This window comes from Lygodium microphyllum, chromosome 9 (genome assembly GCF_053477565.2).
Source record: "Lygodium microphyllum isolate KBCC chromosome 9, Lygodium_microphyllum_v1.1.10, whole genome shotgun sequence".
Lineage (NCBI taxonomy): Eukaryota > Viridiplantae > Streptophyta > Polypodiopsida > Schizaeales > Lygodiaceae > Lygodium > Lygodium microphyllum.
In genome coordinates, this window is record NC_141143.1 from 108,858,965 (window position 1) to 108,877,813 (window position 18,849).

Below are 18,849 nucleotides of genomic sequence, written 5' to 3' on the forward strand. Positions count from 1 at the left end.
GAGCTTCGACCACAATTCAACCGTATGGCACGTTTGGTCTTAACTTCGTTCGTGGATGCTACTCTTGCCAGTCGCAATGTGTTCATGTCATTTCGTACAGCCAGGAGGCTTTTCAGGATCCCTCGTGGATACAGGTTTTTATGGGAACTGCTTTTGAGGGTGCTTCAGAGCAGACAACCCTTTCCCGCCCTTGCTACGATCATCCCTGGAAGGATTGGGACTTTGCAGGCCGACTGCATTTAGAAAAGGCTTCAGCTAACTAGGTGTATCATCTTCTGATTAAAGATCATCAATGGCTGGTTACTAAAGCTAATATTCTATGGGGATTGCATAAATCTTGGTCATGGTGGAGGGTAACTGTGATGGAGGGCTGGTTAAATAAGACACCATTCAAATATAAGGTCTTTCTTTGGAGGGTGATGATTGGTGGTCTTCCGCTTGCTTCAGCTCTTTCAAAGCGCCGAATCTCCAATGGCAACTGTTTCTTTTGCACCACCATTGTGGAATCCGCCGGTCATCGTTTTATTTCTTGCCCCCTTGCTAAAAAAATCTGGTCATTCTTGTCAGTCATTTGGCGAGCGGTGGTTGGTTTCTCGCTTCGCTCATTTGATTGGGTTTTCGCGCAGCCCAAATATCCCACACCGACACAGCCACATATGAAGATCTTATTTCACTTTCTTCGATATTGGGGTTGTTGGCACAACTAGACCATTCGGAATGCTTTCCTTTTTGATTCTGCTTATAATGTTCAGCGGCATATTGCTAGGCCTAAAGGTTTCTTGTATTGGCAGATAGATCTTCTCTGGCACTCTGACATCCTCTCTCGGGAGGACTTACGCCCCTGGCACATGGCAATTTCCTCTGGGTCTTTGCCATGATTTTGTAACTATTTGGCCCTCTGGCTCTTGTAAACAGTCAGTTTGTACACACGATGGGGTAGAGCCATCGTGTATCTTGTAATCATGAAAACTTTTCATAATTAATACAATTACCTTTTACGAGAGAGAGAGAGAGAGAGAGAGAGAGAGAGAGAGAGAGAGAGAGAGAGAGAGAGAGAGAGAGAGAGAGAGAGAGACGAGCGCGATGACGGTGACGGGCGCGAGCGTGGGCGATGGCGGATCCGGTGCCCCCCCCTGACTGCGACGCGTTTTTCTGTGTGGTGGGCGGGAGTTCGGTCCTGTGCGCGCTTCTGTGTGCGGCGACCTTCTTCTGCGCCCGTTTTTCTCGTGAACGCCTGCCCTGTCTGCAGGCACAGCCTGCAGCCTGCCCCTATTGCGCCTGTTTCGGGACCTGCCGCCCTGTCTGCAGGCATTGCCTGAAGTCTGCGTCCCTCTCGTTTGCAGCCTGCCTCATGTTCGACTGTACCTTGACGTGCTGCCCTGTTTGCAGCCGCCGTCTGCAATCTGCTTCATTTTCGCCTAGCTTTTGTGACCACGGGGGTGCAACGCAAGGAGTGCCAGGCGTCCACAGAGCGGACGGGGTCCACTGGACAGTCTGACAGGCCACGACATTTGCAGAATCAGAGCAGCGAGCTGATTTGCTCCTGTGCACACAGAGAGAGAGAGCGAAAGAGATAGCGCTGCTCTTGCCTATGCCCCCTGACAGAGAGAGAAGACAGCAGTATGGCTGGCCTGGATATGGATTTTCTAGATCGGACGGTGGCAGCCCTTGGCCCTGATTCTGATACAGAGGAGCCGGAGGACATGGTGACGTGCGCGGAGGAGATGCCTTCGGGTTCTGAACTGCCGCCTACGGGCAAACGCTCCAAGCATACTTCTGACGAGCCAATGGGTCCTCAGGAACGTTCCTATGCGTAGGTTGTCTCTGATCCTGTGGATTCGCAGGAGCTTGACTGGGAGCATTTGTTGGACTTTTCCAATACTCTGCTTGGCGATTATGTCCAGCATAATAATGAAACTTTTTCTGACTCGGGAACTGATGATGTGTTGGAAGCCACGGTGGACCCGAAATCAGTCCTGCGGTCTTTCTCGGTGTTTTATGGCCGTGCCGTTATACTTTTCTTCACTGTCAGGATCCCAATGCTTTCACATATTCGCTAGTGGATGCACCATTTATTGCAAGGGGAGTGTGTTGAGGAGATCTTCCTTGGACCCCGCGGCTTTTATGAGGTGCTGTTGAAATCAGAAACACATCGGGCTGAGCTCTTGTCCAAGTTGCCATTATTCTTTGATCGCCGCTTGGTCCATGCTGTACCATGGCGCCCTATGGAAGATTTGAGCGCCTGCTCCAACGAGAATGCCCGGTGTGGGTGGAAGTGGAAAATTGTCCGGCGGTCTATTGGCCATTGTTGAAGGATGCGATGACAGTTGTGGGAACAATGCTGGTTCCCCCAAGCCTCAGGGCTATGAATCGAAACCGTTTATGCATGTTATGGGACACGGCCCGGAAAAGGCCTGCGTGGCTTCGCCTCAATTGTTTTGGCATGCATCCTTTGCATTTTCGCCTGAAATGGGGCAACTTTGCAGGACACTGCTTTTCATGTAGTAAATTGGGGCATTTTATGGCCGAATGCCCAGAAAGACAACCGTCTTCTGAGGATGCGCATGTTGTGCTGCCTAAGGATGACATGGTGCTTGATGCCCCGGCACAGGAGGCCCTTCAGCCACCTAGTGTAGTGGATAAAGGCAAACAATAGGTCCTGGGTCTGGATTCCCGTAGCACTGATTGGATTGAGGCTCGTCAGAAAAAAGGTAAAAAGGTTGGATGCAGGCCTGGCGGACCCTGGGCCTAATGCTTCACAGGACTCCATGCGCACGTATATGCGCAGGAAAGAAATGTTCACTTCACAGCATGCTGCGCGTACTATGGCCCCGTCTGCCTCCCGTAATCAGTCTACAAGGAAAGTCTATACAGATGGTTCCAAGGGCCCGCCTGCTAAGCTGGCATTTGATACAAAAGGTAATGTGATTACACCCTGGGATCGGTGTTATCTCCGTCCCACTCCCAAGGCAGTGGATTTTCTTTCTACCTCTAAAGCAGGCCGCCAGAATTCGTTTGCAGTATTGGCTGATTTTCTGGATGAGGGTGTCCTGGATGCTCTCGCGGAAAAGGTGAAATCGAGGCAACAGACGCCTCGCTCCTGATTTCATTTTTGAAGATATATGAAGATAGCCACGTGGAATGTGCGAGGCATTTGCTCTCGCCATAAGCAACATGCGATGTGGACTGTCTTGCATGAGAACCAGTGGGATGTATTGTGTGCAGTTGAGCACAAAAGTCACGGTGAAGCAGGAAAAGTTGTGGATTGTCATGGATTCCGTTTGTTTTATGCAGGGACACATGCTACGCACTATTCGGGCGTGCTGATGATTGTCCATGAGAAATACCAGCCTGTTCTTGTTAAAAATGATGTGCGGGGCTGCTTTCTGGTAATCGAAGTCTTATTTGAAGGAGAGATTCTATGGTTGTTGGGTCTCTATGCTCTGAATGATCCCGCATCCCGACGGGATCTTTGGTCGGCTTTGCAGGTCTTGATGTCACTTGACCGAAGGGGTTTTTTGATAGGAGATTTCAATATGTGTGTTGACTCTTCTCAGTCCACTTCAGGGCATTCGGTAATCAATGTGCCGGAAAGCCGGGTGTGGAATTCATTTTCTCTGCGCGTACTTAAGCAAGATCTTTGGTCGTGGCTTCACCCTTTTTTTTCAGGGTTTACTTTTCATTCCGCACAATATGCAACTACTTGGTCGCGGTTGGACCGAATGTATATCATGCAGAGGGATGATTTTCTTCCCGAGATGCTGGAAATGAAGGTCTTGCAGCAATATGCATTGTTGGATCATTTCCCCCTCCAGCTTGAGATGCGTGCACAACCTATTGCACCTTTTATGCAGTTGCTGGATAGGCTCCCTTTACGTTTCAACTCCTCTTATTTGAAGCATCGAAATTTTCAGGGCTATATGCAGCAATTGATTGAGAGGTTCTTGGTGGACTTCGCCTCTGAGGGCTTGGCTTCCTTTGCATGGCTGCTCTCTAATGTGCAGCGGGTTGCTCGGCAGTATGGGATCCATCATGCCTCTCTTTGTCGGCGACGTCGATTTGCAGCAGAGGACTTACTGGCTTTGGTCCGTTCGTTGCTCGTGGATACCCCAGATGATGATTTTCTGCTGTCACTGGAGATGCATTTGGCCAATCTTATTCAAGTGTTTCAGTTGAAATCTTATCAGCAGGCCAAGCTGCATAACTTGACTGACACATTGCAAGATACTGCCTGTCAGTCTCATAAGTTCTTTTGCGCCTTGCATACTTCTCCTGCTCGCGAAAATATGACTAGACTCCAGGATTCGGAAGGTCGCATGGTCACTGACCCACAGACCATTGTTAATATGTGCAGAAATTATTTTATGGAACTTCTTGGTTCTTCTCCCTCACCTTCTAGCCAGGTTACGCATGCCCGCTCAGTCTTCTATCATCTGGTCCGCTAGCAGGTTCCACTTGATATGCAAGCTACTTTGGAGGCGGATATTTGCGAGGAGGTTATGGATGTTTTGTTACACCTGCCTAAGGATAAAAGTCCTGGTTGGGATGGGCTCACTAATGAATTCTTTGAGAACTCGGCCACGCAGGTGGTGAAACCATTGGCGGTTATGTTTCAGCAGGTTTGGGAAACAGGGGTCATGCCTTCCTCATGGAAACAAGGCCTTATCAAACTGATTCCAAAGGTCCCTTCGCCGTCAATGCTGCAACACTGGAGACCAATTTCTTTGATGGGCTCGATGTATAAAATCTTCTCCAAAGTGCTGGCGAATCGGCTTCACAAGCACCTTCGAGCTATTGTGCATCCTCTCCAATATGGTTTCATTAAGGGCCGCAACATTCTGCATAATATTTTAAATGTGCAAATGGCTATTGACTATGCGCGGCACTCCAGTCAGGAAGTGGTATTGATTCAATTGGATTTGGAAAAGGCTTTTGACTATGTGGACTGGTCTTTCATTGCAGATCTCATGTTTGCTATGGGTTTTGGTATTCGGATGTCCCGATTGATCTACACCATTAGTGCTGCTGCTTCTTCAAGAGTTATGCTCAATGGTGGGGTTACAGAGCCATTTGTCCTTGCACGCTTGGTCAGACAGGGTTGCCCTTTGAGTCCTCTCTTCTTTGCCCTGGCGACTCACCCGGTCCTTTCAATGTTATCCTCAATGGCGGCTTCTGCGCAGCTGGCAGGATTGTCTCTTGCTTTGGGGCAGCACTTTATTAGCCAATCTTTGGCTGATGACACCTTTATGATTTTGCGGGTGGACAAGGACAATATTCGAAAGGCATTAGATGTTTGGACACTCTTTGGTTAGGCCTCTGGTCTTCGCATCAATGCCTCTAAATCAGCCATACTCAGTTGCACGGAGCCTGATTTACAGTCATTAGGCTGGCAGGGCCAGGTGGTTTCCTGTGGCTCCATTGTAAGGCATCTTGGATACCCATTGGGGGTGGATGTACGGCCAAAGGAACTACTGGAGTGGATTTCACAAAAACTGGCGGCGAAGTTTATGTATCGGAAGTAGCAAGCGTGGCCATTCCATGTCCGCCTCAAAGTCGCTCAGACAATTATGCTGCCAATGCTAACGTATTTCCTGCCATTACTGCCGTGGACTTCTACTACTTTGAAGGCTCTCACTCATTCCATTCATTTCATGCTATGGAAGAAGGATTCACTGTAGGCAGGAATTTCGTGGATTACATTGTTGATATACTATTCTATTCAGGAGACAAACTCTTAAGTAGAACACGGATGCAAATATCTTCTTCCATTTTAATGTTAATTTCTATAAGTTGGGTTAGAAGTCATTCCATGTAATTTAGATGCGTGGCAAGTGATGTGTTGAACTTCATTTCAAGCCTGAAAAACTCTCTTAGGAGACCATACTTTGATGATTTAGACTGTGCACCGAACAAAGTGTCAAGTCTCTTTCATGTATCCTGTGAGGTCTCACAGTTATCCACATGGTGGATGTAGCTGTCGTCTAGCTCCAGTTTATAAAGGCCCTTCTTCATCAGGATGAGTTTGATGCGGGTCTGCCGGGTATGAAACCGGACTCCTTTGAAACGGGCAGTTGGAGTATCTTTACCCATGTTAAACTTGCGGGAACAGCAGCAAATCATCTTCAGAGTTATCAGATTTAAGCAACAGAAGAGTTGGTTGGGATGTGTCGAAAAACACAAGTGCTTAGAGCACTAAAATGAGTGTCAATAGACACTATGTTTCTTCCTTAAATCTTTCCAAATCTACAAAATCCTTTAAGATCTTTCAGATCCAAATCTTCCCCTTCTTGATTTGATGCTGGGACCTTCAAGTCTCAGTGACAATGGGTTGTTCCAGGTGGCAGGAGAGAGAAAGTGATGAGATTTTTGAGCTTGATGAAATTTGGCTATGGCTTCCTATATTAGGGTTTTGACCCAGCCCTGGTTTTTTCCTGATTGTGGGAGCTATACTTGATCATTTTAAAAAAAAATTATATGAGGATGAAGCTTACTTCAAGGGCTATCATTGCCCTATGATGGCGACTAAAATCGCGTTGCGCAGAGATGGATTAGAGCCTTTGATTAGCACGGGCGCAGATTCTGACAGCGTGATGAATCTTCAGCAATGCTGAAGCATAGATGGACCAATGTCATAGCAAGATGTGCCATAGAGGAGCGCCTGATGTTGAGGAAGATTTGTCGAGAAGAGGGTTCATGAAGCAACGGACAGAAGTGACAATGCTGAGCTCCAAGTAGGGCAATGCCAGGATCTTATGTGATACAAAGAACCATTAGTAGCGGGGGAACACTTCTCTAGAAGGAAGCTCGGTAAGATTTGGCCGGTAGAGGAAGTTATGAGAGCTTCGAGTAGACAGGGTACCGCTGGCTATCATTGCCCTATGATGGTGACTAAAATCGAGTTGCATGTGCCATAGAGGAGCGCCTGATGTTGAGGAAGATTTGTCGAGAAGAGGGTTCATGAAGATATGCTCTATATTTAGAGATCCAGCTCCTCCAAGGTGGGTATGTCTTGCAGGCCACAGACAGAGGTTATGGTAGCAACTGATAGAAGTGACAATGCTGAGCTCCAAGTAGGGCAATGCCAGGATCTTATGTGATACAAAGAACCATTAGTAGCGGGGGAACACTTCTCTAGAAGGAAGCTTGGTAAGATTTGACTGGTAGAGGAAGTTATGAGAGCTTCGAGTAGACAGGGTACTGCTGGCTAGGGATGCCACAAGGTCAAGTGGAGAAGAGGTGGGAGATGAGGTCTTGGACTTGTCCTGAGATGGACTAAGCTGAAGTTGAGTTAGATGAGAGTAGAATGAAGGGTTAAAATACGCGGGATCTAGACCATGGCAGATGCGGAAGCTATGGAGGTTAAAAGAGGAAAAAGGAACTCATGAAGACATTGAACTTGACAAGGACAAATTGTTACACAAGTGAATTAGGTTCCAAGATTGAGACCATAGAGGAGATCTGCCATAACAATAAATTACGAACACAAGCCACATGACCATGGATACTGAGGCAAAAAAAAAAAGAAGACATTCCGAGTATACCAAATATTCCACAAAGGTGTCTAAGGAAGGAAATGGAAAGGTAGGAATGATTTGATTGCAAGGCAGACACGAAAGGCATCCTTCCCATAATCCATGAACGAGCTGATATCCACTGGTGAGTCACGGAGGACCACACACAGGAAACAAAAGTCCAAATCTGTTGAGCAATAGGGCAAGAGACAAAGAGATGAAGCAATGTTTCATCTCATGTACTGCAAAATGTATGACGACCATGGGAGATCTCGTGAGCATGCAACACATCCCCAGTTGGAAGGCCCGCAATAAGCAACCTCCACATGAAATCTGTACCTTGATAAGGAATCTTAGACTTCTAGGGTTGGATAAATCTGTCCTACTACTTCTTTTTGCTGTCCCGAATATGCCATATTTTATTGGCCTTTCCAGTGACCCATCTCTTGACCTTGACTATCTGATGATAGATTTGATTAGCTGAATTGTTCTTGAAATCATCAAGGAGCATAAACATCCAATCATGCCAAAGAGACAAGGGCTGTAAAGTAGAAAATGGAGAGTACCTCAGAAGCTGCTCTTGTAAGGATGACCAAATGTCATGATAGCCACGAGGCACCCGAAAGTACTGATGGATGTGTTAGAAAGAACAAAGATGGGGCTGCCGGGGAATGACACCATCACGGAGTATTTGCAACCCCAAGTGAGGCATCTGATTAAACTTATCTCGTGTAAGTCTTTATCAGGTCAGTCTAACAATTTGGAGGTAGCCAACACTTCTCCTTGCAACGAATTCTCCTCCTTACAAAGATCAGGGGGGCATCAAATAGCGAAACACAAAATCTCTTGCCAGGGTGCAATCAAATCAGAAAGGAGAAAAGATTGGGTGACCTTAATAGGCCTTGTAGAATTCAGCACATGCCACCAAAAAACTTGAATAACCATGTGACCATGTAAGATACCAGTCTTTTCAATGAAAAATTTTACAATATCTGTCCAGGGATAACTCAGTATACATAAAGCTTGCAAAAGTGCGAATCTCAAAGCAACCATATGGAAATTAACATCCAATAAAGCTGCTGCCCCCCATCCATTTAGGAGTAGTCACATGCTACCAAGAAATCCACACCTCACTCAAATGATTCCCTTTCTTTTTCCACAACATAAAGTGGATAGGTTGAACCAGTTTCAAAAGGGACTTGTTAGTCCAAGGAAGTAAGGGGGAAAAAAAATGAGACCATATTGATCATGAGGCATTGAGCAACTTTAAGTCTCACATGAAGAGGCTAGCTTTGAGATTGCGAGTACATAAACTGATCATGTATACGGGAGGACATCTAATCAAATAAGGCGTGAGGAGCTACATCCACACAAATAGGATAACCCAAGTGTCGGGTAATGTCTCTTTTAGAAATCATAGCTCCTTGCCAACCCAAAGCTCACAAATCACTCTGTGTGCAAGAAATCAGTGTAGATTTTTGAGCATTAATGTGGAGTTGTGAAGCTAAAGCAAAGAGATTCCACGTAACCATTGCCCGATTCACATTAGTCTGATCAACCTTGAAAAGCATAAAGGAATCATTAGCCAAAGATTGACCCAAAAGTTAGGCACAACTGGGAAGAGACAAACCAACAATCTGCCGTGATCAGCTAGCTGATCCAACAAAGAGAGCATTGGGTGAGTGACTAAGGGAAATAGCAAAGGACTGAGAGGGCAGCCTTGCCGAAGAGAACGAGACAAGACAATTTCATCAGTGATCCCCCCATGAAGTACAATACGTGCCACAACACCTTGACTAATGGTATCAACAAGAAAAGTCATGCAAGGACCAAAGTCCATGCTAGACATTATCTACCACAAGAAAGACTAGCTGACATGATCAAATGCCTTTTCAAGATGAAGCTGAAGCATAACAACCTACTGGCAAGAGACTTTGGCATAATCAATCCCTAGTTGAATATTCAAAATGTTATGCATGATATTCTGTCTTAATGAAACCATATTGACGTGGATGAACCAAATGCGGGAATACTTTGTGCAATCTATTGGCAATGATTTTAGAAAAATAACCCATAATAGAAATGGGTCTCCATTGTTTCAAGGAAGTTGGAGAAGGAACCTTGGTCAACAATTGAATCATTGCAATCTTTCAATTTGAAGGCATTAAACCAAAATTCCACACTTGTTGCCACACGCGAGTTAAAGGGTCCTTAAGCTGCTCAACATGGGCTGAAAACAACTCATTAGGAAGCCCATCCCAGCTAGGGCTTTTACTAGATGGTAAATGGGACAGCACATCCTCCACTTCAGCCTCTGAGATATCAGCCTTTATTAAATCAACCAATTCAGGCTTAACTTGGTTACTAACTAAGTCACAAACGTATTGACGAGTAGAGAGAACAACATGAGAAAGAATCTACTATGGACCCAACAAAGATTTATAATAGTCAATGCATATTTGAATGATGGAGATAGGTTCAATAACCATATCACCTTGCTCATCCAACAAATGCACAATATTTTCCCAAGCATATTTTTGGCATAAATGGGCAAAGAACTGATGAGATTGACAATTATTATCACGCAAAGCTTCTGCTCGGGCCAGCAATATGTATTTAGCATATTCGTCCTCTTGAAGAGATTGATCTCTACATTTCAACCATTCAATGCATGTAAGCAAGCCATTTGTAGTATTCCACGACTGATATAGAGACAATGAGCCAACAAAGTTTGTGAATGCTGCTAGTCAGCTTGAAAAGAAGCATGCTGAAATACCATAGTGTCGGGACAACGCACATGCATTATCCCTAAAAATAGCCCATGCTTCCGTATCCCCAGATACAATTCTCGAGCTAAAAAAAGCAATCAATTGCTGGATACACTCCAAAGATTGATTGAAACGTAGAGGCAAACGAGCAAGCAGAGCCTTAAAGGTATGAACTGGCCTATGAGTCAATTCCAAAATCAAGGGATAGTGATCTGACTAGACATGTTGTCGCTCCATCCATGTATCAATCATTGTTGGAAGAGAAGAACCACTTTGACAAATGTATATCTTATTTGGTGTGGCCCAAGTAGTTGGATGTTGAAGAGAACGCTAAGCATATCCAGATTGTGAAGGATACATCCAAGACCACATGTCTTGTTTAAAAGACACAAGTACCACTGCATCCCAAGCCTGATGCTCAGGATGATGCATGATCGAGTCGGTGAAGTTGCTTGATCTGCAAATACGCATGCATTAATATCACCCATAACAAAACCTTGACAAGCCATGGAAAGGCAATGCAAGTCATCCCAAAGTTGATGGCGTTCTCGAGCAATAGAAGGAGCATACACGCCCACCAGCCACAAAACGTCACTCTCATATATGATTTCTTTCATTCTCACAAACAGCAATTCCCTTCTGGTGCTTTTCAATTGCTAGTTTGCAGAGGGCAAGCAAATCCTCTAGATGTGATCCGTAGTGAGATGGAGAGATTTCAGGCTGCTAAAGCTACCGATGTTAAAGGGAAACTGGTGTTTCAGTAGTTCCCTCTCTTTTTGTTTTATCATGACAGTTGCTTTATGGAATGCTAAAGGAATTTCTTCTAGTGATAAGCAAAATCGGTTATGGAGAATTGTTTTCGCTAGCAACTAGGATGTTTTCTATGTTGTGGACCACAAACAACATGCTTCAGCAAGTTCTTCTTATGTATATAAGGATTATACATTGTTTTTTAGTGGACATATTCCACATAAATTTAGAGTTATGTTGGTTGTTTGATCTTCCTTGCAACCATCCTGGGGTTTCTAAGAATGCTCGTGGCAAATTTTTTATGCTGGCAAAAACCTCCCAGAAGCATCAAAGTGCAAAGCAGAATCAAAAACACATTTGTCCGCCACATCAATTGTAGGTATATGTGAAGATTGAGGTTTGATGTAAAAACCCCTACCTCTGCATTAAAAACTTTGAGTAATAAGATGAGGAGATGGTTGAGCAAGAGTCGACGAGATTCTGTGGCAAGCTCTTCATTCTCTCTATCTTGAAGGTCTCCATATATAAATTCCTAGTGTAAAGACTGTGAATTTTGAAGTGTTTTATTTTAAGTCCCAACATCAAGTATAGGCTTTAAAATTATGTGTATAATTTTTTTCTTTCCATCACGTATATTCGAGATTAATTAGTTTGATTGGTATTGTACCAATATAAAACGATACTAATGGGATGCTATCGGGCGTGTTGACTAGTGGTTATAGCACTTGGGATTCGTCTTTGGTGGATGTCACAGTTTGACTACTTGCTCACTGTGTTTGCACGCGAGCCATCCACCACTGTTGGACAGCTCTCCCCTTGAGTGTCTTGTACACTGTGTTTGAGTTCTTTTTTTTTTGTCATGGTCGTACACTCAATGTTTTCTCTTGCAAACCCTAGCATATCTCGACAAAAAGCATGTAGGAGAATTTGATCTTGGCCATCTAGCCATACCAGTAAAAATGGCTAGTCCATATGCACCTCTTAGGGCCAAGAGATAGTCTCCATAGTCTAAACACATTGTGGTGTTTTGTGATGTCCTATTGAGCTCCCTTTCCTCTAATGCTAGCTGTCTCTACATATGATCCTCGCTCTCTAGGAACGGTACTTGTCTTTGTGGTGTGCGTGCAATAAAATGCCTAGCTAATAGAACATCCTCTCTGTTAAGTGGTGCACAATATCCTGATATAGTGATGAATAGGTTGACCACTCACTTTGTCTAGCATATGTATAGCTTATGGGAGCAAAGTAGCATACTTCAATGTATATGTTAGGAAGGTGATCTGTATATATCGAGATCCACATGAAGTGAGCCTCCTCATCTTTGCATGGCATGCACAATGTGTTGTAGCTCCCCCCATAAAGAGTGGCCACCCCTCTTGACCCTTTGGTCTGACCTTGTGATCATGCCCGAGGATGAGAAATTGTCTTCCATTTGTAACCTCTCACCTTTGGTAGGTGGAGGCTTGGGCTTTAGTGGGTCTCTATTTGCAAGATGATATCTTTATCCGTGAAGATCTACGGAAATAGGTGTATATCATTTCTTGTGGTGTGGGCCAAGGGTGATCAAGAGAGCATGCCTACAAGGGTAGGGGGTTTGAGGTCCATAGGTTTACAAGGGTGGCCTATGAGACTATGTTGTATGTGAGGCACGGTCTTCTATATTCTGAATTTCCATTGTGAGGGTAAAGCCCTACGCTTGACACAGTTCATGAGTTTGTTAAAGACCTTGGCATCTATGGGACTATTCTCTATGTCAGGGAGGCTCCTATTTGCATTCGGCTTAGACATTTTGTTTGGTTATCATGTCTTACTTGAGTCTTGCATTGTGCAAAGGCCTTATTACTTGGGAGATGGTGTGAAATAGCTCTTCCAAGACTGCCAAGGAGCTGGTTTGACAATCTGAAAGGGAGGTATGAGGCGGGTTTCAAAGGTTTCATATGAGCTCTATAAAACATAGGAAAGGGGTTTCATTGAACATGACAGCTATTCATATTTTATAGGTAATAATTTACAGACATATTAATGTACTTCAAGTCATGCAGCAAAACAGACATTCAACATGATTCATCATTGTATACGAATTACAATTTCACATCCAATAGGCCAACAATTTACATGGCCCAACCATGGTGCATGACCAACCATAACATATGTATAAAAGAAGCATAATACCATAACATGAAAATGGAGCCATGTAACATGAAAACTGCTCATTTGCATGTTCAAATGTTTATGATATCATTAACTTAAAACCCTAACTCTTGAGTACTACACAAGACTGGAGAGTCCAACCTCATCAGCATTCAGATCCTCATCCATATCCATCTCCTCATGTGCAAACTTCATGTCATCAACCTTATTGTGATTGTAAGTGCCACTCCTAGAAGGCTTACCTTGTTTGACCAAGCATGTTTTTTGAAACCAACATGGTTGAATTTTCAATTCAGGTGTTTTGTACTTCATGAAATTTGCAAAGGTTTGGGATGTTTCCTATAGGAAGGACACAAGTTCCTTTGGCAGCTATAGGAAAGGGTACAAGTATATTACGTGGTGCAGCTTCATTGTTTGCCATCGCCTTGGGACTCAATCAAATTATATTGCAAGCTCTTTGTACTCAACATGGATTCTTCAAAGCATATTCTTGGTCTTGGTTTTGTTAGCAGTGATGTGAGTCTTGTGTAGTCATCTCCTACCTGTGAGCCATAGTCTGAGTTAGACAAGGACATTGGGAGCATTGAAATTGCCTTTGTTTGTTATTTTATGTGCTTTAGGCACTTTAGATGGAGGGCACATTAGTGCAGTTCTTTTTGGGCACTTTTGGCTATCCTATGCGTCCACATTTTGGGCTTGGCCACTCTATTGCTAGTTGTGGCCCCAGTTTTCCTATATATAGGCAGACTGCCCTCCCACTGTCATTATCTACTTTCATTACCCATCGTTGATCCTTCGTGATCAGCTAGCCCTCCTCATTCTCGTATCTTGGTGCTACCATTTGGTACCGACACTGATGCATAGAGCCCCACATTGGGGCTGATTGTTGCAGCCTTGTACCTTCAGCTATTGCAATCCTTCTCTCACCTGTGTTCTCTCTTAGTCTTGTCCTCTCCGTGTTCACTCTCCTTTGGGTTGCGCTTTCTCACAAGGTTGACTATTGGGCGGAGTTGTACTGTCTGAACTAAGCCTTGCTTCTATAGACTCATAGATGGAATAAACATTGAGATAGAGAGTATGCATTGGAACATTGCTCTATGCACGGTATGCCAATTCATTGTGGTCTAATAGTCATGTTCCTCTTCCTCATATCTTCTGCTTTGGATGCAGGCCGATGAGTATGATGGATGCTTTTTGAGTTTGTCTCCATATGTCACCTTGGTTACTAATATTGAATGGGAACATGTAGATATGTTCCCTAGCGAGGTACGTGTTTGCTGATTCTGTATGTCCATTGTACATTAAGGAGAATATATGCATTTTGTGAAAATGTGATCTGGCTTTCTTTTTACAAGGAAATTTGTCATTTTGATTTGCTATCCGTATACCAGGTCTTTGTAAGAAACTGTTTCAAACAATTTAGCTTGTGTCTTAGATCTGGTGGGGCCCTGATATTTTGTGGTGATGAGTATGTGATCTTCCTATTCCACATGCATTTTTAAAAACCTCCTAACAGTTCTGTAATGCTTGATGAGAACCTTTTTTCTGATTGATCTGATTGCTGCAGTGCTGGAGCAAGATCTGTAGTGGAAGAGTTAAAAACAGATGAAATGACAGTATTGCAAGAAAGGAGCTACCGTTTTATTTCATATGGCTTTGAGAATCGAAATAGCTGGCGTGCAGTTAGGATTAGACAAAATCAGAATGGGGACACAGATTATGATGTTGTAAGTAATATTGTGGCAATCCACAAACTATTCTGATGTGAAATCTAGTGGGATCATAGAGTTGCCGTTGCCATCTATTATTTTTGAAGTTTAAACCTCTTGACTGCAGTACAGCAACAAACATATATATCTTCATGGGTATGGTGGATGTGTGGAGTAGGCTTACCTATGTATCAAGTGAAAGTGCACTTCTTTCACCTGGTGAATTGATAAACTGCTCCATAAATAACATTATTTACATGTATGTGGATATTTTGTATAACTTGAACCATCAGCATTATCTTAGTTCAGGCCTACACATCACCACTTTAATCTAGAAATCAAGTGAAAGTACACTTCTTTCACTTGGTGAATTGATAAGCTGCTCCATAACATTATTTACATGTGTGCAGATATTTTGTATAGCTTGAAGCATCATCATTATCTTAGTTCAGGCCTACACATCACCGTTTTAATGTAGAAATATCAATTTCTTATTTCTATGGAATCCACTGTTGTGTTTTGTTAAGTAAATGATGAAAGTACTAGTGTGGAATTAGGCCTCACAGTTTATTAAATTCGGAGTGTAAATATCTAGAGACCTCTTCCAGTGCTTCTTGATTATCTGCCTTTCCACTCTTCTCAGCGAGGGATGCAGTGCATTCCATTTAACAATGAAATAAATAATATGCACTCTGCAAATGATTTATTTTCCAGGCTGTTACGGTGGATTCTAACAAATTTTTTGGCAGATTGGAGAGTGCCTTGGCCTGTGGATTCTAACGATAGTTTTTGCAGATGCCCTCTCTCACCATGAGATTGGCTTGCAAGCATAGTGATTTTTTGATCCATGCAATATCCACTGTGGAAGGCAACCATTTATTTCCTAGGCTAGCACTGCAGATTTTTCAATATCTTTTGCAGGTGTGGAGAGTGTTTTTGCCCCTTTCTCACCTTGAAGTTTGCTTATCTGCAAGGAAAAAGATTTTTGGGCCATGCAATACTTGATGAGAGTGAATTGAATGACTATTTGATCCTTATTTTTTGGGACCTTGCACATAATGGTTGCTTTCCCAAACCTGCTTGCCTTTGCCAATATGGGATTGTTGAAGGGGAAATGTGGTTCTCCTTGCACCAGCTGAGGAGGGTAGAGGCTGAATGAAAGGAGGCCCTGCCACATTTGAGCAATATATCGAGACTCTGCAACATGAGAGACGGAGATTGAGTGCTATTAGGTTTGAAAGGTGGAGCAAAAGGTGGAAGCACGAGTGGAAGCAAGAAGAGAGCAAGAGCTATGGAGGTTCAAACAAGAAGAGAGAGAGGAGGGTAGAGGCTGAATGAAAGGAGGCCCTGCCACATTTGAGCAATATATCGAGACTTTGCAACATGAGAGATGGAGATTGAGTGCTATTAGATTTGAAAGGTCGAGCAAAAGGTGGAACCACAAGTGGAAGCAAGAAGAGAGCAAGGGGGTTCAAACAAGAAGAGAGAGAGACCGGTATGTGGGGATTCCAACAGTCATAATGTATGACGTTTCTCCCTTATTCTACTATCACTAAAACAAAAAAGAATAAAGTGAGAATGATGGGCATCCACCACCGGAGTGTGCAGGTGTGTGGGTATTGTATAGAAGTAAATGTAGGCAGTTAGGCATAGGTGGCCTTTAATCCCCAACAACCTCCTACTTAAAGGTGAATGTGTTGGAGTGAGGAATAAAAGAAAAAGAGAAAAGTACGACATGTACATAGAGTACAATAGGATGATGAAAGGCGTCATCTCAGGCTATGGCCATTAACTTTCTAAGGAAGGCGTATGGTTCCAGTGGGAGACTTTTGGTGAGTAGATCTGTAGGATTTGTATTCGTAGGGATCTTGACAAGATCAATGGACTTGTCCTCTACCACCTCTTTAATGAAGTGATAATGTAGCTCAATGTGCTTTGTCTTTGCATGTAAGATAGGATTACATGCCAACTAAATGGCGCTCATCGAATTTGAATGCAATGTAGGAGTCATAGTCATACCAAGATCTGTAAAACCAGATGGCCTCCTTGCAAGCCCTTGTGGCTCAATGTACTCACTCTTGGTAGTAGATTAGGTTGTGCATTTCTACACCTTGGATATCCAAGAGATAGCACATTCAGTAAAAGTAAAGTCATAGCCAGAGGTGGATTTCCTTCTGTCTACATATCTTGCATAATTTGAGTTAGTATAACCCTTGACTTTTGTATCTTGGCCACCATAGCAAATGCACATATTTGTAGTGCCGTTGAAGGTATATCATGATACCCTTAGTAGTGTCCTTGTCCCAATGTTGCCCCAATGTTGCCTGCCCAATGTAGCCATATAACGTGTCACAACTTCCATTGCAAATGCTATATCAGGGGGAGTAGCTATCATGGTATACATCAAAATGCCCGTTAGAGATGCATACAAAGCCTTGTCTATTTGGGTCCTCTCATCATTAGACTTGGGACAATTTCTTTGACTAACCTTCATATGAGAAGGTAAAGGATAGCCAATAGGCTTACCATCTTGCATATGAAATCAGTCAGGTACTTTGTTGAGTGTACTTCTTCCGGAACAAATAGAGAAATCCGTTAGAGCAATTGTAGGTAATACGCATACCAAGTATGCGTAAGGTCTGTCCCATGTCCTTCATCTCAAAGCACTTCTTGATCTGAGTCTTTAAAGTATCCAAAATTGAGCATGAGTGCTTCCAAGAATAAATGTGTCATAACATAAAGTACCAAGATAATAAGGCTACTATCACAGGCCTTCTTCGTCTATAGACATGGATCCATTTATCATTGCAGGAATACCCTTGTAAATACATGAAAGCATCGAACTTACGATACCATTCCCTAGATGCCTACTTAAGCCTATAAAGACTCTTATTTAATTTGCACACTAGGTGTTTCTTGCATTTTTTCACAAAGCCCTTAGATTTGTTACATATAAATGTTCTCATGTAGATTCCTATGTAGAAAGGCCATCTTAACACCTATGTGATAAAGATCCAAATCCAACTAAGCTACCAAGGCCAAGACCAAGCGTAGGGTAGTCATCTTTACCATAGGAGAGAATATCTCATTACAATCAACTTTCTTTTCCTACTTAAAACCCTTGGTAACCAATCTAGCCTTATATGTCGGCTTAGGGTGACTAGGGGTACTCTTCAACTTATCCATCCACTTGCATGGCAATACATGCTCTCCATTAAGCAATGAAACTAAGTCCTATGTAGGGTTCTTTTTAGCGAATCAAACTTAGACTACATAGCCCTTTCTCAAGAATGAGAATCACCTGTGCGAGCAAAAACAAGACTGCTATGGGTGATCTTCCATAAGAATCACCAAAAGATACATGATACCTATCATTATCCAACAGTCCAGTTGAAATAAGGCTTTCCGTCAAAGTCGGGATATGTAATCATTGGAATTGTACTCCAAGGCATTTATCTTCTCTATCTTCACAACAGACTTAGGTACAATCTTGGTGGACTCCTTGCTTTTCTCATTGCGCTTATTATTGCATATTTTATGGCACTATGGTCTAATGTGACTATGCTACCCACAGTAATGACATGTTAGAGAGGACTTATGATGGTTGGACTTACTACGGGAGTTCCCACAAGATTGAGACTTGCCCTTGTTGGGCGGTGAGTCTTTACCACGGTTATTATTACCATTTTTGCCTCTAACTATAAGTGCATGGGAAATGCGGGTTACATCAATATTCTTCGTGTTTATTGCTTCTATAATTAAAGCACTCTCTACATCACTGCATTTAAAACCATCCTCTGGAGGATTAGCACTCATAGGAGTGCTGAATATCTCCCATGACTTTGGTAGTGTGACAAGCAAGAATAGAGACTTTATGCTATCCTCAAACTTGATGCCCTGCGAGATAAGTTGGCTGAAAATAGAGTGGAACTCATTCAAATGAGTAGACATAGGGATACC

General features: G+C 43.2%; 1 protein-coding gene across 19 annotated transcripts in view; it reads left to right on the forward strand.

The window, feature by feature from the left end:
- Positions 1-18,849, forward strand: part of LOC148031411 (uncharacterized) — a 218,112-nt gene that overhangs the window by 128,559 nt on the left and 70,704 nt on the right. For 15 of the 19 annotated variants that reach the window (XR_015691894.1, XR_015691893.1, XM_087684948.1 and 12 more), the window contains 5 exons: positions 14,351-14,446; positions 14,572-14,648; positions 14,748-14,907; positions 15,022-15,108; positions 15,685-15,810. Coding sequence is in view for 17 of the 19 variants with exons in the window: in XM_087684948.1 (XP_087541074.1) it covers positions 14,351-14,446; positions 14,572-14,648; positions 14,748-14,907; positions 15,022-15,108; positions 15,685-15,810 (546 nt within the window). In the remaining 2 variants the exon portion in view is untranslated. The remainder of the gene's footprint in view (positions 1-14,350; positions 14,447-14,571; positions 14,649-14,747; positions 14,908-15,021; positions 15,109-15,684; positions 15,811-18,849) is intronic. The other 4 variants (XM_087684945.1, XM_087684946.1, XM_087684943.1 and 1 more) reach the window with 3 other exon arrangements.